At 33.0% G+C, this 20,939-nt stretch overlaps 3 protein-coding genes across 3 annotated transcripts; all 3 read left to right on the top strand.

Moving 5' to 3' along the window:
• The first annotated feature begins 7,410 nt into the window (after positions 1-7,410).
• Positions 7,411-12,211, top strand: LOC108561022 (WASH complex subunit 7). The gene is made up of 12 exons (XM_017918786.1): positions 7,411-7,666; positions 7,735-7,862; positions 7,915-8,241; positions 8,299-8,520; positions 8,578-8,814; positions 8,869-9,045; positions 9,716-10,048; positions 10,102-10,422; positions 10,482-11,519; positions 11,571-11,751; positions 11,821-12,014; positions 12,073-12,211. The coding sequence occupies exons 1-12, from the start codon at positions 7,615-7,617 to the stop codon at positions 12,127-12,129; spliced, it is 3,267 nt and encodes a 1,088-aa protein (XP_017774275.1). The 5' UTR covers positions 7,411-7,614; the 3' UTR covers positions 12,130-12,211.
• Positions 12,212-13,074: 863 nt separating this feature from the next.
• Positions 13,075-14,285, top strand: LOC108561021 (60S ribosomal protein L19). The gene is made up of 3 exons (XM_017918785.1): positions 13,075-13,149; positions 13,479-13,585; positions 13,742-14,285. Exons 1-3 carry the CDS (start codon positions 13,145-13,147, stop codon positions 14,233-14,235), a joined length of 606 nt encoding a protein of 201 aa, XP_017774274.1. The 5' UTR covers positions 13,075-13,144; the 3' UTR covers positions 14,236-14,285.
• Positions 14,286-14,439: 154 nt separating this feature from the next.
• On the top strand, positions 14,440-16,620 carry LOC108561020 (intraflagellar transport protein 81 homolog). Its single transcript, XM_017918784.1, has 6 exons — positions 14,440-14,586; positions 14,632-14,834; positions 14,880-15,195; positions 15,299-15,562; positions 15,615-16,475; positions 16,532-16,620. The coding sequence occupies exons 1-6, from the start codon at positions 14,440-14,442 to the stop codon at positions 16,607-16,609; spliced, it is 1,869 nt and encodes a 622-aa protein (XP_017774273.1). The 3' UTR covers positions 16,610-16,620.
• Positions 16,621-20,939: the final 4,319 nt, after the last annotated feature.

Below are 20,939 nucleotides of genomic sequence, written 5' to 3'. Positions count from 1 at the left end.
ATAGAGACAAACTGATAATTGAAATTTCAACTTATTATTTAATAATTTGCGCAAATATAGAATTGGTAGAAATTAATATAAATTAATGTATATTATTTTACAAGATTTTGAAATATATTATAGTTTCAAATAATTACTCTGAAAAACAACGTTTTTTTCAAGGGGTAGGTTTGTATATAACCAAACACTGAAAATTCAATTAAAATTTTCTATTATTTTCCATGAAACGTTATTTGTTTTTGTACTGGAATCAATTCAGTTATATTTTTGTGTTGGAAAAAGTAAATATTTGTGCTATTTTTGCATAAATAATTAAATATTAACAAAAAAATAATCTAAAGTTAGTTTAAAGTTAAGAATATAATTATTGCAAATAAATATTTTCTACAAAGTTAAAAATATTGTAAAAGTACATAAAAATTCTATCAATTCTAAATTCGAACGGATTCAGTTAAACGTAAAATATTGTAAATAAAAGTAGGACAACAACAACAAAAAAAATTTTTTTTTAGCTGGAAACTCTGACGCGATTCACAAATAAATTCAATTTAGTGGCTGTTGTTACGATAACAATTCGATTATATTCCGCGTGTTCCAAAAACACAAGTTATTATTTATAGATTTGTGAGTTTTACCCAACTCGAACATGATTTATATTGGTTTTCGGTCCTATCAAGTCGTATCATTTATTCTTTTTTTTTTGTTTCAAAACGAATGTGCAAATTGTATAAGCTATTAATTAAATTAGTTTTCATCAAAGATGAGGAAACCGGAAGATGTGTTTATAAACATTTTTTTTATGTGATTTCATTATAATCACTGTTTTAATTAGGTTTCATAAACTCTGATATTCCATTATAATTAAGTGCAAAAATGCTTCATGCAAAAACGCGGACGCAATTAAGGACCGAAAATATCTCATTAACGGAAATAGCATTACGACTCTACTTTTTTTTGTTGTTTTTCGCATTCATTTTTACGGCTCTTTATCCATTTAAATTTCCATTAATTCTCGACTCTTTTATCCGTGCCAAAACAATGGTACAACTCTGATAAAAAAGCAAATGTTGAATTTATGTGAACGATTAAAAGCGCGGCAAAATTTTGCGTTTATTACATTAAAGTTTTGCTAGAATATTTGAATTTTCTTTATTTATTGTAAAAAACGTTTTGGTATTTTCATATTAACTGTTGGATAACATCTGATTACAAATAAATGATCTATTGTATTTTTAAATTGGAAGTGGAATTATTTCGAACTGTCGTATTCAATTTTTCAGGTTAATTAAAGAGTGTTTATGTAACCTAATTGTAAATTCAGGTAATTGACTTCCTAGTTGTTACAATTACTACGTTCCGTGTTGACCTATTACCCGTATTTTTAATAATTTAAATGATAGGGTAGACGGAAAATGCAAATAACTTGAATTATAGATTGAAATGAACGTAATTAAACTGGCTCACGTCTGGTCATTCCACCAGTTACGAGTTGGTGACCCCGGTGAGTTATTTCCAGAAACGGTACGATCTGAGACATAAACTGCACGTCTTAAATGAGATGATCTTATATTCATCTTCTAACTTTTACTATTTCCTTTGCTCATAAACTTCAAAATAGAAATGTTCACAATCGCAACGTGTAATTATGCATCGAAATTGCAAAAAAATAATTTTCTATAGAAATAAGAATTTTCAAGGTAGCATAGAAAATGTGCTTTGAAAATGTTTTATCAAAACTGCTGTGTATTATTATGTTGTAGTTTATTTCGGTAAAATAAGAGGTGTCTACAGAACTAAGGTCAAAGCTGTTACGGCTCCATCTGAATAAGATTAGTGGCAATTTTGCAAAAGCGATTTATATAAAGGATTTGAGCGGATATATCCGCAGTTCGTTCGCACAATGTTAAATGGAGCAAATTATTCATTCAATTATATAATCAACATTAAGGCACGAAATTGCTAAAATTCATTTCATAATGAGGACGACTCTATTAGTTAATGTACACAGTTCGAAATAATGCAAATATTCAGGAATTAGGCAGCTATTTGCCGAATGACCGCAAAATACACAATCTGCCAGAAACACGTGAATGCGATGAAAATGTAATTGAGGTAGGTCATAAATGAAATTGACCCAGGTCCTTGTGACGGATTAAAACGTGTACGGACGCCAACAGTTTTACTCGATGTTAAACAGATCCAACAATTCACTTGATTGTATTCGCAAAAGTACAACGTCTTTCATTTGAATATTGTCAATTGCCAAATTTAACACTACAACTCAACAAACAACCGAAAAGCTTATAATAAATCCAGAATTATTTCGCCTCTCTAAACCAAAATCCTAATAAATTATTCAACCCTTTTGTGCTCACTTTTTGTCCTCATCCCTTGTTCTTTTATCACTTCTTTTATATGTTTCCTTATCATACCGCTACTTTGCGGTTGAAGCTTTAAATTATTCCGACTTCGTATATCTTTGGTACGAGTTAAATAAAAAGAGAGCAAACGTCGGTTTTGCTCGTTTCAGTTTATGTGTTTAAGGATTATTTTCGGAAAATTTCCCGGAGAGAAAAAAAAAACTTAATGGCGAAACGCACATGATCAGTTTATTGGAGTTTCGCGTAAAGGAAAAGGTGTAAAGCAAAAAAAAAAGTAGGAAGAAAAGCGGAGATTGGAATTCAATTTAAACGCGGAGATCTCTTTAAATTTACGACTGGGATTTTTTTTCCACTCGAGGTCGGTAAAGGATGCGATCGGGTAATTGAAAGGAAAATCGACGTTTTATACAGAGGTAGAGGCAGGTGCGAACGTGTCCAATCGCCGGAGATTTATAAATTTCATTAAAGTTTTATGGGCTACGTGGCATGTGAACAAGGATACGGTCTCCACCAATTAACAGACGACTTTGGTTTGGCTCCTCCTCCACTGGAATCCAGTTGTTCATCTTCGACTTAGATGCGCTTCTGATAGGAAAGGCGGATATAAACAAGATATTTGCATGATTGATGTTCCGAAGATCTACGTTCCATCACTTCCTTCCAAAATGTTTGTAATATTCTTGGTTGGGCCTTTTTCCCATCAATCGACGCAACCATCAAGCAAATTTTTTTGCCGCAAAGAGGGCATCCAATATGAATAACCGCCCGTTTGTCTCGCGCTTATTTGAAAACTGAATTATATTTAGATTTTTGTTTGGATATTGGATTTAATGAGGGAAGGTAGCAATAATATTTATACACACACGCACATGCAGAAGCACACACGCAGACCAACGCTATTCCCATACACCTTTCTCCAATTTACTTTCATTCTAATTTCATTTTCTTTTTTTTTTCAGCAGCAAATAATAATTCGAAGGAAATTGAAAAGAAATTTTTGCTTTGCCTGTCGACGCCTTCACAACTGAGAAAATAAAAGAAATTCACGTGTGTATATCCATTGTTACATAATTTTCCTTCTGATTCTACTGGTGGCGCCATACATAGGCCAATAACCGAACAGCGGAGTCCTTATTTCAGCCAACTCTGGAAGGACACAAAACAAATTGCTGTAATTACCTTCAAACTGTAGATAACCGGTGGCAATCGCAAGCCCGACAACCGAAATCCCGTCTATCGAAATCCCGGCTGGCTCTAAATTGAAATAATTAATAATAATAATTTCTACAATAACATTTTTATGGTCGGGATTTCGATATAGTCGGGATTTTGATTAGTCGAGATTATGGTAGTCGGGATTTTGACATAGTCGGGATTTCGATATAAGTCGGGATTTTGATTGTCGAGATTATGGTAGTCGGGATTTTGACATTGTCGGGATTTCAAGCGTCGGGATTTTAATACAGCCGGGTTTTCGAACGTCGGGATTTCAATAGACGGTCTTTCGGTTGTCGGGCTTGCGATATAGACCCATTGATTTAATTTTAATGAATTAAAAACAAAAGACATATGGGTAATAGGCCATATTAAAAAAATGTTTCTTTATTGTTGCAATACACAAACATTTCTCGAGCAGTCATATGAAAGCTTTCCAACGAGTCAACTGACATCTTCGTGCTATCTCCGAATTGCCTGCTACGAGCTGCAGAAATTGGAAAAAAGTGATTAGGATTTTCTTAAAAATTGCTGTTTCGTTGAGATCCGAAGAGTTTTCACTTTTTTCTTAATTACGTACTTTTGTTGCATTTCATGATTGCGTAAGATGGGCGACACCCTTACGCAACTTTTTATGAAAGAAAAGCAGTAAGTTTCGATCGATACAAACAGAATAAGCAGAGATCGGCCGACAGACATTCAAAGAGCATCATTATTTCTATTCCATCAATTATAAAATTTGAGTAAATCGATTCGTTAATTATTTGGATTGAGAATTAAATTAAAATGCTTGATTTTGATAACTTATAGTAGGGGTCTATATCGCAAGCCCGACAACCGAAAGACCGTCTATTGAAATCCCGAGTGTATCGAAATCCCGACTATATCGAAATCCCGACTACCATAATCCCGACAATCAAAATCCCGATTATATCAAAATCCCGGCTATATCGAAATCCCGACTACCATAAAAATGTTATCGTAGAAATTTATAATAATAAAAGACACTGCTGGGATTTTGATTGTCGGGATTATGGTAGTCGGGATTTTGACATAGTCGGGATTTCGATATAGTCGGGATTTCGATACAGTCGGGATTTCGAACGTCGGGATTTTGATACATTTGGGATTTCGAACGTCGGGATTTTGATAGACGGGATTTCGGTTGTCGGTCTTGCGATTGCCATCGTATAGTAGATGTACTGATCAAACCACAATGCCGGCAGTTAGCTCATTGGGAAGGTTGTAGTTTTGGCTTTAAATTGTTTATTAGATTGTTTAATTATCACGAGTGGTAATCGATTAATTAAAAAAAAAGTCAATGAATTGCAGTAAATTGAAAAAATATTTAAATAAATGGTTATATTCATATATATTAGACAATTTGAATTTACTGTTTTAAAGAATAATTCTTTTGCTTTCGTTTGCATGCCATTTTCGAAAACGTTATTTTCCCAACTCATCTGTGAAATACCAAAGTTTGTTAATTAATTATGAAGACACCATTGCAGCTACAAACTAATAATTATGCTAATTTTAATGTGTGTATATTCAAGATCAACATCCATTTATAAAATTCTTCTGGGAGCTCAAGTTTACGAAAATACAGGCCATTATCTAAGTCGTTGTTTTCCTAATTGTTCAGAAAATTGTACATGTGTGTTTGATTGCCTGCACTTTAGGCGCGTAATATATTTTCAATATTTTTTATGACAACTGGCGCCGTCTGTTAGCAATATAGTAAAGGTTGTAGTTCGGGCATTTTGGCGTTGCACAAAATCTTCTTAAAAACGTTCTAATTTTAATAAACAAACATATCAGAATAGTGCTGGAATGTATCTTATGCTATTACTTCTGTATAATAATTTAAATGCTAATTACTTTTCAAGTTTTATCTGTTTAAATTTACACAAACAGAGAAATCTTTTGGAATATTCAGGAAACAGTCTGCAACCAAACATACATATAAATGTTGATAAACAAGTAGGAAAACAATGTCTTAGATAATGGCCTGTAATTTTTGTAAACATGAGCTCCCAGAAAAATGTTATATATGGATGTTAATCTTAAATATACACAGATTAAAATTAGCGTACATATTAGTTTGTAGCTGCAATGGTGTCTTCATAATTGATTAACAAACTTTGGTATTTCACAAATAACTGGGTGAAAATAACGTCTTCGAAAATGGCCTGTATTTTCGTAAACATGAGCTCCCAGAAGAATGTTATATGTGGATGTTGATCTTGAATATACACGGATTAAAATGAGCATAAATGTTAATTTGTAGCTGCAATGGTGTCCTCATAATTGATTAACAAACTTTTGTGTTTCACAAAGGAAAAAAGCGTCTTCGGAAATGGCCTGAATTTTCGTAAATATGCGCTATGCAAATCCAAATTTTATTAATAATTTTCTTATTAATTGACCAAAACTAACGTATTTTATAGCAAACGAATTCGAAAAAAATATTCTTTAAAACTCTAAATTCAAATTTTCTAATATATATGAATATAACCATTTATTTAAGACTCCGGTTCGAAATTCGTTATATATTTGTGTTCGATCTGTTACCTTTATTGCCTTTACCTGTCTTGCCGTATCTCTCCTACGTACATATTTTATAGAAGTCAGTTTAGTTTGATTTAATAGTTATTTTTTAGTTGAGTTAGAAGAAGTTCTTTATTTTGATTAGCACAACTAAGAAGAAGGAAGTTTTGGTTCATAGGGAGAAGCTGGTTAATTTAATTAGTTGGACGGAAGAAGAAATCCGAAGTATAAGTTAGTTTGTGTTCCGAATGTAGACAGTGGCTGGCTTATTGGCGCGTAATGCGGAAACCAAATGAAGCAGGGGAAGGAAGAAGAACCATTTATTTAACTATTTTTTCAATTATTAGCATCTTCTCTTAAGAGCTGCAGAAATTGGAAAAAAAAAGTGAATAGGATTTTCTTAAAAATCGCTGTTTCGTTGATATCCGATGAGTTTTCACGTGTTTTCTTAATTACACCAAAATTATGTAACAAAATTATTTATGACTCCCTGTGGGTCACGACCCACACTTTGAGAATCACTGATTTACATATTAGATTTTATAGCGAGCGGCCATATAGTGGGAATATATAAATTTCGGGTCTATATCGCAAGCCCGACAATCGAAAGACCGTCTATTGAAATCCCGGCTGTATTAAAATCCCAACGCTTGAAATCCTGACTACCATAATCCCGATAATCAAAATCCCGACTATATCGAAATCCCGACAGTGTCTCTTATTATTATAAATTTCTACAATAACATTTTTATAGTAGTCGGGATTTCGATATAGTCGGGATTATGGTAGTCAGGATTTCGATAGAGACGGGATTTTGATTGTCGGGATTATGGTCGTCGGGATTTTGACATAGTCGGGATTTGGATATAGTCGGTATTTTGAACCTCGGGATTTCGAACGTCGGGATTTCGATAGACGGGATTTCGGTTGTCGGGCTTGCGATTGCCACCGATAAATTTCAGTTTGTAATGTTTCTGTAAATTTCAAAAGTTAAGCTTCTATGTAAATTTATATCACTCATAATAACACTAATATGGACAAATTTCAATAAAACAATAATATCTATATAATTATGTAATATCAATGATAAGTAAAATAAGTTGCATATATATTGATGTAATTTTGTAAGCAATAGCGCCCCCTTTTGCATTATTGTAAACTTTTGTTCTTGCTTTTAAATTTGAATTTTATGTTTAATTATTAAATTACTTTATATATGATTTATATAGTCTGTACAGGTTATTTACTTGAATTTAGTAATGAAAAGAAAGGTAAATGCAGAAACGAATCTCAATTATATGTGACCCTGGCATCATCTGGTGGATGCTACGTGTAATCTGAGGAGGATGGTTTGCAGATAAGATAAATTAAAATAAATAAAGAAAAGATACGTCAGAGTAAATATGATGTACAATAATATATGTGAATATAGAAGATAAATGGGAAACAAATATGTAAAGTGAATAAAATGCTAGAAACCAAGGAAATAATAGAGAAGAAATTCAACAGAGAGACTCACAGTAATGTATTGTTAATTAGCTGCTTGAACTACAAAGCTGATATATTGGTGTGGCCATTTAATTTACAGGGATAATTGGTGAATACCAATTACAACATTATGGGAGGTTCTTGGAGAAGTATCATGAGAATATCAGTTCGTTTAAAAAGAACCTAAGATCTTTGCATACTGTACATGCAAAACCGATTAGTATTAAGGTTATAATCAATTCAATAGTTATCGAATACAAACCAATAACTATGTTTTTAGCTTGAACCAAAGGAAGATGTAGCTTTACTCAAATTGGTACATTCTGATAACAAGTTGCTGAGCAGGATCTTAGTAAGCTTATCATCAATCTGCAATGAAGTCAACTTGCTTACAGCTGAGGCTGATAAATTATTCAATGTATTCATTTATTATGGGGAAATTGAGGGAGACAACACTTTTGAAGAGCTTAGCAAACTCTTTGATTACTTACAGAAAACTCAATTCTTTGTTGATAGATCTCAACAAGTTATTAATCTAATGCTCTGTCAATTATCTGCAATCTTAGGAAAAGGTTTATCAAATGGCTCGCATGCAACATCATTTCCAGTAAGTTTAGTAGAATATAATCTAATTTACTATTCAACTAACATTTATTTTGTTTAGGAACTGATGGAGAAATTGTCTGAGTTACTTGTTTCCATAATTACTTTAGACTTGGTACTTGATTCAGCTACAATTAAGGATCATTGGTGTATGTACAGAAGAGCTGTTAGATCAATGTCACATAATCCTTCACAATTTAATCTTAAGCATGAAAGTATAAGGGCTCTAGATAAGAAGTTAATTGAAGTAGAAGCTGAATTATTATCAGGACATATTGTGCAGGTAGTAATTGGCTTCAAGTGTTTCATGAAAACATTCTAAAACTATTAATTTTTGTAGAGAACAATGGATAAATGTTTAGACGAATCATTGATAGTGGCTGTTAAAAATAGCAATTTATCTAATGAAATGATGTTGTACATTCAACAAATCGTAACTGAGCTTGAAAAAGATGACGAGAATATTGGTTTCACTAAAATCTGGTTACAAGCTAACGCTTTATTCGTACTACATCATACTCTTTACGGCAATATGAATAAAAAGCTTCTTAAGCGAATATTAGATATAAATAAAAAGGTACTTTTCTATTTGTACTTAATGTATATTTGAGTAATGGTTTGGTTTTTTCAGATATCAGCTTGCACTGTGTGCGGTAACAACATGTGGTATCCAGAGAAATTTCTTTTAAAACACATACCTAGTATAAGCAAGCAGATCGACGTGAAAGTTGTAATATCCAGCAGGATGACGCAGATATCGCAAAGAAGCCAAAACATAAACAAAGAGACGCACGCTCTCTGCATTCAAGTTAGTTGATATCAAAATGTTACTTTAAGTCTCAGTATATTACATCTTTCTTAATCCTACCTTTAACATGTTTATATGAAACATTTAATGGTAGGATCAAGGAAGTATAGGTAGTTCTGAGTTTACGTGTTTGTGTTATCGTTTTTGGCTATCAGATTGTTTGGGCGTTATTTTGTTTTTATCGGGTTACTTACTAATTGGTTGCTTCGTTTTCTTTTATAGATGTGTGAAATGGAGAAAACACTTTCGCTGCCGCGTTTTAATACAAAGATTCATGCAGTGCGAGCGAGTGCGTGAAATGTACCTCTCTGGTAAGATATTTCAAGTAGTCTGCAATGATGAATTGTAAATAACGTTTTAGTTATTTATGTTACTGAATTCATCTTTAACCTTTGGGATTGTACAATTTTTCATTTTTGTAAATGCATCGGATAATATTTAGGTATTTGTATTTACATACAAATGTTATATGTTAAGATTATTAAGAGGACATGAACGCAAGTTTTGTGCATGGTACAAAGGATTGCTTTTCTAAGCATGCGTCGTTGCTTGGCTATATGCTATACAAATCTACACTAGCAATGTATCATTCCACAAAGGATTGAAGAGATCCAGCGGCAGCGATTGTGTTCATTAGGAAGATCTGCTAACCGAACCGATGGATTTTCAGGCATGCTATTGGTTCATCGAAGTGGAGCGGATCGTAAAGGATGACATGAGCCGGTATAAAGTTAAGCAGTTGCACGAGACTTGCAACATGTTCGTAGATGGTATCAAAATTTTGAAGCGCATTAGCGAGTTCATCAAATGGGTGACAAATCTCCACGCCGACAACGGAAGACCCATGACTAAATCTGTACTGCTGGCACTATGTAAGCTAGTCGAAGTGCTGAAATGCTTCCAGTTTATATTTCACCGAAATATACTTCCATTATCCTACGTAATTTTGCTGATATCGCAGCATCTGAATCACAAAGCCCTCGATAAACTAGTCTTCATTAAAGTATGTTCAGAACAAAGACAATTACAAATAAAATAATATGGATATTATTTTAGAAAAGCTTTACTCAAGAGAAGAACTACAAGGAGCAACAACTAGACGTCCTATCAGCATTGGTCGTAGCGGAGCATGCTTTGAAAGGACCGATCACAGCCGAAAGGATATTGATTGCTAAATTGGCGCTATCAGCCAGTGGATTGGATAATGACAACTTAGCTGACGTGAGGTCAGTGATTTGCAGACTGGAGCTCATCTCGAATTTGGTTAACCTCTTTGATAAATTATCAAACTGTTCCTTCCTTTACTGGCATCAAGTTCTATTCCCAATGTACTTCTCAAAATTAGTCGAGGATAAGGCGAATTTAATCAAGTGTTATGTAAACATCTATACTGAACTCTGATTATATAATTTAATGCAAAACAAATTTATTTTTAGATGGTTTTGGCGGCACTAGGTGATTGCATGGAAGAGGACGTGAACGTGAAGGAGACAACAGAGAAAACAATTAAGACTAATTTATTGGGGCCTTTGAATCAAATGGTTGAGACGAACCTAAGACTGCAGACGCATTTGCATCTAAAACTTCCGCCATCGAATCCCTTCCAAAATTTAATGCCTAACAGCTTCAAAAAGCTATTTCCGTTGCTTTTCGGCGACTCTTACATCAACGTCAAACAGGAGGTGGAACACTATCTTAGCACGATGTTTTATAACTTGACTACAGTTGTTTTGCACGATTGGCGCACCTACGGGGAAATGCGTAGGTTGGCTGTCCTACAATATGATTTAAATACAGTGGAAGATAACCTTCCGGTACAGACGTTGGAACAAGGCTTGGATGTATTGGAGATCATGCGTAACATCAACGTGTTTGTATCAAAATACTTATATAATTTGAACAACCAGGTATTCGTTGAGGAATGGAGTAACAACAAGCATCTGAACACTATTAATATATCGCATGTTGCTAATTCCATTCGAACTCACGGCATTGGTATAATGAATACCACTGTGAACTTCACATATCAATTTCTTCAGAATAAGTTTTTTATTTTCTCTCAGTTCATGTTTGACGAACACATTAAATCTCGTCTCCTAAAAGACCTACGCTTTTTCTCAGAAAACAAGAAAGAACTAAATCAATATTATCCTTACTCGAGAGCAGAGAAATTTAACTTTGGTATACGAAAACTGGGTCTGAACGAGAACGGCCTCAGTTACTTGGATCAGTTCAGGAAATTGATAACACAAATCGGAAACGCTATGGGTTATGTCAGATTGATACGATCTGGAGGAAAACGTTGCGTAGCCGACGCTACTTGCTTCTTACCTGATTTGAAAGGTGTCGAAGATTTCAACAAACTAATTGATGATGTTGACTGTTCAGATCTTACAAAAAGAGCAGCCAACGCTCTTAAGCGCGATATCAATAATCTAGTGGACAACTTCGAAGAGGCTACAGAATATTTCAAGGTATTAAGTTAATCATAAGTAGTAGCCAATTCTAAAGTACAATTGTTTTAGCTATTGATTAATGTTTTCGCGCCAATAACACGCGATCCTCAGAATATACATTTGAAAAACTTCTACATGATAGTACCTCCATTGACAATAAATTTTATTGAACATTCGCTGACTTCGAAAGACCGATTGAACAAGAAGAACAGAGAAGGAGCTGCCTTCACTGATGACGGCTTTGCTATGGGTATGTTATATTAATACAACTATATTTCTAAAATCATAACTAAACTTGTGTTATATATTTTTTCAACAGGACTGGCTTACATCATTGAACTCTTGGATCAAGGTAGTCAGTTGAATTCCATCCATTGGTTTCAATCGGTCAAAGCTAAGCAACTCGGGAATAGGAAAGAGCTTGAACGACAGAAGCTGCAGTCGAGCAAGGAAGACGTTAAATTGCAGCAAACTCTTTCATTGACCGAAAAACGTATTGCAGCAATTGAAACTGTAATAAGAATTAATCTTTCTATACTTTCGTATACCTATTAATCTTATTCTGTTACAGGAATTTCAACTTCTGTATTACAGCTTCAGTAGCGCGAGGATCTTCTTTCAGACATAATGATCAATCGAGAGTTATTTTTTATATGCCATTATATCATATATCTATATACACATAAAATCTAATATATTTTGTGATAATAAGCGTCTTTATTAATTGTTAAATAATGTTTTGCTTTTAAAATATATTCATTGATTGTGACTGAATGTGCATTTATTTTATTGTAATCCCATATGATTCTCATATTTCCTTCCTGTTCAAAGTGATTGACTTTAATAAATAATTTGTAATACATGTATATTATTACACTTAACGCCAAGTATATTATTGCGTTCTTCTTCATTTAAACCTCCACTCCTTTCACGAAGCATTAGTTGTGTTACTTAATTGTATTAATGATTACTGAAGTCAATTCGTCGTTGTTTGAAGATCATCATCGTTTTAAGTGAAAACGCATTGTAAGGTTTATACTTCATTAACAACATATATTATATCCTTTTCTACTACCCATGTTACCATCTCCATTAAACCTCTTAACAAGTAATTGCACTAAAAGATACATACAAGGTCTTATTTATTATGTTATCAAAAAGACTTTTTAATAAACAAATAATATTGTTTATATGAGAGGAAAGACCTATAATAAATACCGTTTTATGATCTTATAAATACGATTTGTTTAAGTGTTTCAATAATAATTATTATTGTTTATAATAAATAGATTATAGATTGTAATAATATGAAATATAATATAAGATGTACATAAAATGAAAAAAAAATCCATATAATACTGTAATTCTATCACAGATGGCGCATAAAAAGTTAGTCAAAATAAGCACTTAGAAAAATTTGTTTCAAACTATTAAAATATAGATTTATAAGAACTATAGTGTATTTGTAAATTAATAATATTAAATATAGATATATTTTTTATTGATAAGTTCTGTGTGACAATAAGTTTGAAGAAATTTTTGTAAAATTTAATCACTCAATTGACTTTGCGAGTTTACCTCAGACTTGTCGCCATTTTATACAGCCTCTACATTTTCAACACGTTGAGTGCACGCCGCTCAACATGAGGTAATTCAGTTTTTATAGTTTAAAATATATATTATTGAGTTTAAAGTGATGGTAATGTGTTAAATAAGTTAGTGCACGGTTTAAAATTATAGAATTGCGCTAATATCCAGTGGTTTTCTCGGCGAAAAGAAAATGTTCAACTTTTCAACGTGGTTTTGCGCCACATGGTGTAAAAAATACAGTTTTGTTTACAATTTGCGATTCTATAATTTTCCATGCATTTATTTAAACCATTTGTCTGTATATAAATATCAAGAAAATCCATCTACAAACTCAATCAAAACATAGTTACATAGGTTATGTAAATTAATCTTTTCTTTGTTTTTCAGTTCTTTGAAATTACAGAAGAGGCTCGCAGCCTCCGTTATGCGATGCGGCAAAAAGAAGGTTTGGCTTGACCCTAATGAAATTACCGAAATTTCAAACACTAACTCAAGTAAGTACCATTTTAAAAACCAAAATCTAGTTTGCTTTAAACTGTATCAGGCAAAGCAACTTTTATTTAACAAATTTGTTACTTAAAACATTAGTTTGAATACATGCTATTTATTTAAAGTCTCTGTTGTTTACTAATATGTATGTTATTTTGTAGGACAAAACATCAGGAAGTTGATCAAAGATGGTCTTATCATTAAGAAGCCAGTAGCTGTCCACTCCCGTGCCCGCGCACGTTTGAACAACTTGGCCCGCCGCAAGGGTAGGCATTGTGGTTATGGTAAGAGGAAAGGTACAGCGAATGCCCGTATGCCCCAGAAGGAATTGTGGGTGCAACGTATGAGAGTACTGAGGCGTTTGCTTAAGAAATACCGCGTCGCCAAGAAAATCGACAGGCACATGTACCATGCTTTGTACATGAAGGCGAAGGGTAATGTGTTCAAGAACAAGAGGGTCTTAATGGAATACATTCACAAGAAGAAGGCTGAGAAGGCAAGAAGCAAGATGTTGAAGGATCAAGCTGACGCCAGGAGGCAGAAGGTTAAGGAAGCTAAAGAGCGTCGCGAGGAACGTATTGCCGCCAAGAGGCAAGAAGTTCTTCTTAACTACCAACGCGAGGACGAAGCTGCTGCCGCTGCTAGGAAAAACTAAATGTTAAAATTTTATAAAACAATTTCATATTAAAGTAATGTGAATGAAAACTGTATTATTATATAGACCGACCAACCCTCATCATATTTTCATACCACCCCCACTCCCGAAATAGTTTGTATCCACACGTTGTTATGGAAACTTCCATACAAACATCATTTCTACAAATCCAAGAATTTACTAGTTGGTTGAAAGTGTTTGTTAATGATGGAGGACCTTAAGTTTATAGTGAATGAGCTCAACAGGAACTTTGACACTGATTATAATATGATATCATTTGATTCATTACCGAGCACCGACTTATTGCAAATTCTACTCGATGTCCTTAATATTGTGAATGCATCAAATAAGGTAATTTGATGTTTGCTTTTAAACAAATTTCATAAATAATTTTAGTTGGACGTGAGGAAAAGCAAAGATCAAGCTATCATAGCCGCGCTAAATGCTTTGCAATTAATAAAATACAATCCTACTATACCGATTGATCCAATAGAGTTCCGGGAAGGTTTGATCAACGGAAAACGTAATATAATCCATCCGATCCTCTTCTGGATATTGGCTAATAGCGAGAAGGTACGAAAGCGTGTATACTTTTCGAAGTAAGTACAAGTTGTATAGAATTTTCACAACATATTTCGCAAAAGTTTTGTAGAAAAAGTTGAGATTCCACCTGAGATATTTGGAGATCCAGAAGTGGAGCAAATGAACCAAAATTACAATAAATTTATCGAAGAATTCTGGATTAGTTATAATGAGAATAGGCAAGAGAAGAAGAATGCAGAGGAGTCCATCGAGCTACAAGAAGATACTAAAAAAATGGCAGTTGATATGTCGTTTTTGCTACAACGATTGGAGATGCAGAACGATAAATTAAAGAATATACCAAATCGCGAAAGCCTTTTAGCATCAGTCAAAGCGTATCGCAGGGAAATCCAGCAAGAGAAAAAAATGCAAGGACAGGTATTTACCATTAAATTTTAAGTAGATCAACAACTTGTATAAAAACATTGACCTAATTTTGTACGTTGGCACAGTACGCAATTTATTGTTGTTTTCTTTTAAGTTGAAAGAACACAAGAACTTAATTGTGCAGATGACCAACGAATTGAAGGGTCTGCATAATGTTCTTAATCAGAAGATGTCTCGCCGTCCAGACAATGCTGATCCTCTGCAGCAAATTAGGGAGGAAGTTCAGATAAACAAAATCTTGGGAGAGAGCCAGTTACCAAAGGAACAGGAAGGGATTGTTATGGAACTAGATGTATTTGAAAGAGTCGCATTGGAGTCGGAACCTACACAAGAAGAGCTTGATATTATTAATGAAGAAGTATAAGTGATGTAATAATCGGGATTCATTAGACATAATACTGGATTTTTAGATGGAGGAAATGAGTAAAATCGTGCAAACGCTTTTAGCAAGAAAGATGACCTTGACGAACACAAATGATGACCAATTACTTCCCTTCAGAAATCAAGCAACTATGATTGCCAACAAAAAACAAGAGCTATCCAATTTCATTATGAAGGTGAAAAGTAGGATTGAGAACATTTTGGAGATGATTAACCAAAAGGCAGTTATGCTTCGGGAAATTGTCGGAGGAGACATCTTGCACGGTGATGAACTTAAGAATTTTATATCAAATTTACGTGAGAGAAGCATTGTTTACAAGAAGTACAGATCCTACCTACAAGGAATACAAGCCGAATTGGGAATCGTGAGCAGGACTTTGGATATTTTAAAGCTTAGTGACGCTGGCGTTGAGGTTGCTATTAAGATGAAGAAAGATAAACTCGAAGATGATACGGATTTAGGTCTTGATGACGTGGCAGAGTTGAAATACAAATGTAAGATGCTGTATCAAGATGCTAATAGTAAACGAGTTGAATCTGTTCGAGTTTACGAAGACATGACACAGCTTAGAGCTGCGTACAATAATTTCTTAGATAAATTCGAGGAAACGAAAACGGAATTCGATAACGCTACAGGAAATATTTCTAAGGAGCTAGAGACCATCGAAAGAATGATAGAAGAAAATGCAGAAGCCATTAAGAACGCCGAGAATGAATGGAAACATATTGTTAAGGATATTGAAGGCTACGAGATGTGTTTGGGCAAATACAGCGACATTAAAAATGGAGGAGTGGAAAATGTTCTTCTTCAACTTAAAGAAAAATCTGCGGAGTTGGAAAAGTCTAGGAAGGTCTTGGAAATGAAGTATGAAGAAGTTAAAGAACAAAAGGTATGAGACGTTTCTAAAATTGAAGATGTTTACAATTGTGTTTTTGATCTTTTCAGAGTTTAGAGCAGGACGCTATTGAACAGTTGAAGAGGATCAAGCAAATGATACTATTTAAGATAGAGATAATGCGATAGTTTAAATATTAGCTGGGATATTAAATTAATACTAATTTGTTATGTATTAAAAGTTATATTTCTATAAAAATTTTACAGTTTCACTCAAATAAATACATTTTGTCTTACCTGGTACTGGGAACCTATAATGAAACCTTTGTAAATATCTTAGGTACAATTCTACATTTTAACATATTAAGACACGTTGAGTAATATTTTCAATTAATCTATAAGTAGAGTTACATAACCTGATTGATGTAATAATTGTGTGTAAAATATCTTGGAAAGTAAGGGTAGTAGAATAAAAACAATGTTTTCTATTTTTATTGTCATAAATTAAACTTAATACAATATTCAACATTATTGGTCAACTTGTGCATCCATCATAGACATTTAAAATTATTGGTCATCTTGTATAACGATCATAGATATTTTCGTGATCGTGATTCACCGACATTTTACTTATCCAAAAATAAACCTTTCTCTAATCCATTACCATTTGATTCGCACTTGCATCATCGCTGCTCCTAAAATTATTGTTTCGCCATGATCTTACCCATTATCACTACTTGGCTGTCAAGACCTTCCTGTACCTAAATACAATAGTTTGATAATTGCTTGAAACCCTTAATTACGTGAAGTTTCTCAGCAAATTAAAAAAAAAATACAACAATTTCATACAATTAAATCATAACAAACAATTTCGATTTTGAGGCCCTGGGCATAAATATGAAATGGGACTCACAATGCAAACTAACTAACACTGCTTGGGGCCTCAAATTTCGCGGGGTCCTGATTCTAGTTTATTAAATAGTATTTATAGCTTTGAATGATCCTTACCTAGAGATGATGATGTTTGATAATTGATCGAATTCTATTGCATATAATTAAATTTGTATTTTATTTGTCTCGTGTTGATTTAGAAAAAATATTAAGAATCACAGAATCTTGTCCGACTTGTTGCCTGCTCCAATGGATAGTGTGTATTTTGGTAGGAGCTTATATAAATGCTGGACAAGGGTTGGATGCGTTTTCATCAATGTCGTTTATTGTACAATCATGTCTTCAGGCAATTCTATTTGGAGTTTCATTAAAAAATCACATAAACTAGTAGCCTATAAAATAGAATTAAACTAGTTTACATCTATATACAACGTTTAGCCTAAAACCGTACAGAACGGAGGAACGGGATCGAAAAAATTTCGGAATCGTATTGACTTTATACAGGTTCAAGTTTCAATTGATAGAAAGGTAAGAAAGAGTAGAGAGAGAGACAGAGAAAAAGGGTTAGAAAGAATTGAACGTAGATAAGACATATAATTGAAGTATAACAGCAGTTTATCAAGTAAACACAAAAATTGACATTTTTTTTATAATATTTATATAAAACATAAAAAGTCTGATGTCCAACAAAAATATTCCATAAAAAAATTGAACTTCCCATTAATTTCAATATTTTGTTTTATAATATTACTAATCATAATAATAGTAAATTTGTTTGCTTCATTTAAATATTTATTTTCGTAAGAAGTAAATATATTAGAAAATAATAATAGAAAAAAAACGAAATAAAAAGTGAACAAAAAATAATCATATAATAAATCCAGTTAACTAACAAACATATAAAAGTATACAAATAAAAAAAAAGGAGGAAAAATATATAATAGAAGTAAATAATAAAAACCATATATATATATATAAAAAAAACGAAAACAAATTCTTACAAACGTTTCTCTAAAAAAATACAATTGAAAAATATTAATATAAAACAATAGATGACCTATAAAATAGAGTGTCAAAACCGATGAGGGTCACATTACAATATATCTCTGGAACTATAATACAAAAAATGATGGGGGGATTCATATCAAATCAAGTGTCGAAAAGGAATTTGTACAAATTTATAGTTTCAGAAATACAAGGCGATCTAAAAATATGTTTGTATTATATAAAATTTGAGATGATGTGTTTCGCTCTTCTTCTCCATCCATTTCGCTTAATTGTTTTTTCTTCTTCATGGTATTCATTTATTCATAATATACATATATATAAATATATATATATATATATTTATATTAATTATTTTTAAGGCCATCTATAATCTACTTTGGTGCTAGTGAAAAATACCCAAAATGTCGCGAAAAGGGCAGCCAAGTGCACCCGTCAGCGCACGCGAAGGGTCAACAACAAATAAGGTATGAAACAATTGACTATATATCTAATTCGAGTCTGTAATCAGCTCGATATTGCACTAATGGTAACTACGACGACAGCTTGGCCCTGTCCAAAATTCCACATATAAATATAATTACAAAACTAAAAAGCTTATATCATTGTTTTTTTCCTTATCGACGTTTTTTTTTATCAGTTATTTTTTTTTCCTCGAAAAAGTTATAAAAAGTAAAAAATATACAACTTGAAACGTTACCTTACTTTTTTTTAGCATTTTACCTTTTCTTCCAATACAGTAATAAATACGTAGCTTATCTTTAAAAAAATGTTTTTTTTCCATCTTATATCATCTTTCTTAAAAAGAGATATTAATTTATATATTTTTTATAAATTGTTGCCTAGCAACCGAAAAAACGATGGATACGAATAAAATTATTAATAATAATAATAATAGAACAAAATAATATGCTTATATAACTTTTTTTTTATTAACGTAGACAGAAATGATTAGTTTTTCAAACTCTTTTGACTGTGCACACTTCTTTTCTAAGGAGTTTTTAAAAAGTCACTCGATTTTTTTTTTGCTTTTTCTTGTTTTTGGTGTGTGTATGTATGTACTTATGTTTCCGGTTTCGTTTGAAAATAAACGGAAATCGAATCTACGAAGATTATGTTACACGGACGCGACCGGAAAACAGTATCATAGGCGAAACAACAAAAAAAACACACTTCTGTATATTTCGGGCGTACAGCCCTTTGGAGACGTCGCATCGATAAGGTCGTTCCCTTAAATAGTTTTCAGTTACTTTTAGTTGAAATAAACAAATTCGCCCCCCACCCCGCGTACCCGAATGATTTAGTTCTTTCCGAAGAAACAAAAAAGGTCTTCTACATTGTTCGAGGTAGTGTCCAAAGGGTTGTGCCTATCTTGAAATCACGTCTAACTACAATTATATATATATAAGTATGTATATATAATAGATTTGTTTTTTTTTTCTTTTCTTCCTCATTTTCGTCATCATCTATGCGCCACGTGGGGCGAGCAAAAGTTACAAATTACACAGTAGAAAAAGGAGTGTAAAATCGTTACAAACCATAGCATACATTTTTATTTTGTACCATTTAGTAAAATGATGGTTCAGGTGCGCGCATGGGGAGTGGGAATCGGTTAGGGATTTTGTATTTTGTTTTTTTTTGTCCTGTTGATGCGGAGGAACAAATTTCGGATTCCCCTGTCTCCCCAACCAATCTTCACCGTTCATCCTTTTTTTATCTCAGGTTTATTCGCACCACTGCCTAGGTTATACAAATTTAAGATTTAAAAACCCTATGCCGCGCGCGGTCATTGCACGTATCGAAAAATTTGCCTAATCAACAGTTTAGTATAAAAATTCAAATTTAAAAAATACAAAGTCTTAGAATAGCTGATACTATATCATTTATACCGTATTTATAATAATATACATTATCCGTGCAGTTATCGTCCTCTTCGAAACGAATAAAACGATAAAGTAAAAACAAAAATATATTTGTATATATATAAAACTTGTGTCTGGTGTGTGTTTCCTTTTGGTATTCATATTGTTTTATTTTACATATCGCGTATCCGCACCGAATACGATCTCTTCTTTTCCCATTTTCTTTTCCTTTGCTTTTACATACATGTTATGTAAAGACGTCTACATTATCACACACGAAAAATAAAGTCAGCTAGGAGAGAAATACGCGTACACATAAGCAAGGGATAGAGGGAGGATTTCATTATTATTATTTTGTTGAAGGGTAGTAGGATTTCGGGGGAGGAAGCGGTTAGTTGGGCTGGCCGGGCCGGTCAGGTACTCGGAAATATATAAGGGCTAAAAGGGGGCTAGGTGTATGCCTCGAATTGGCTCCAGAGCCCCGTTAGCTCGCTCGCAGATTAGACTAGTATATACAATACCCTGAATAGCTTCCAGTCTGCGCGCAAAAAAGGACCGATTGTTGTAAATTGCGAACGGTTTTCGAAAAGAACAAACGAAAACAAAAAAAAAAACAATTCTAATAATAAAAGTAAAATAATCGTAATCATCGTGTATATATAAATGACAAAATAAAAAGAATATAATAATAAACAATTCATCATTATAATAGTAAAACGTATTAAAAAATAATAATAATAATAGTAAAAAAATCAGTTAAA

This window comes from Nicrophorus vespilloides, unplaced genomic scaffold, assembly GCF_001412225.1.
Source record: "Nicrophorus vespilloides isolate i.1.1-1 unplaced genomic scaffold, Nicve_v1.0, whole genome shotgun sequence".
Lineage (NCBI taxonomy): Eukaryota > Metazoa > Arthropoda > Insecta > Coleoptera > Silphidae > Nicrophorus > Nicrophorus vespilloides.
The sequence above is the reverse complement of the archived record's forward strand: the minus strand, read 5'-3'. Positions and strand labels throughout refer to the sequence as shown.

Bases quoted from the DNA above. Each gene is read 5' to 3' on its own strand.
- LOC108561022 (XM_017918786.1), top strand. From the start codon at position 7,615: ATGCTAGAAACCAAGGAAATAATAGAGAAGAAATTCAACAGAGAGACT. The intron at 8,815-8,868 runs GTACTTTTCTAT...TGGTTTTTTCAG, and splicing joins TATTAGATATAAATAAAAAG to ATATCAGCTTGCACTGTGTG. The intron at 9,046-9,715 runs GTTAGTTGATAT...ATGGATTTTCAG, and splicing joins CGCACGCTCTCTGCATTCAA to GCATGCTATTGGTTCATCGA.
- LOC108561021 (XM_017918785.1), top strand. The intron at 13,586-13,741 runs GTAAGTACCATT...GTTATTTTGTAG, and splicing joins AATTTCAAACACTAACTCAA to GACAAAACATCAGGAAGTTG.
- LOC108561020 (XM_017918784.1), top strand. From the start codon at position 14,440: ATGATGGAGGACCTTAAGTTTATAGTGAATGAGCTCAACAGGAACTTT. The intron at 15,196-15,298 runs GTATTTACCATT...TTTTCTTTTAAG, and splicing joins AGAAAAAAATGCAAGGACAG to TTGAAAGAACACAAGAACTT. The intron at 16,476-16,531 runs GTATGAGACGTT...TGATCTTTTCAG, and splicing joins AAGAAGTTAAAGAACAAAAG to AGTTTAGAGCAGGACGCTAT.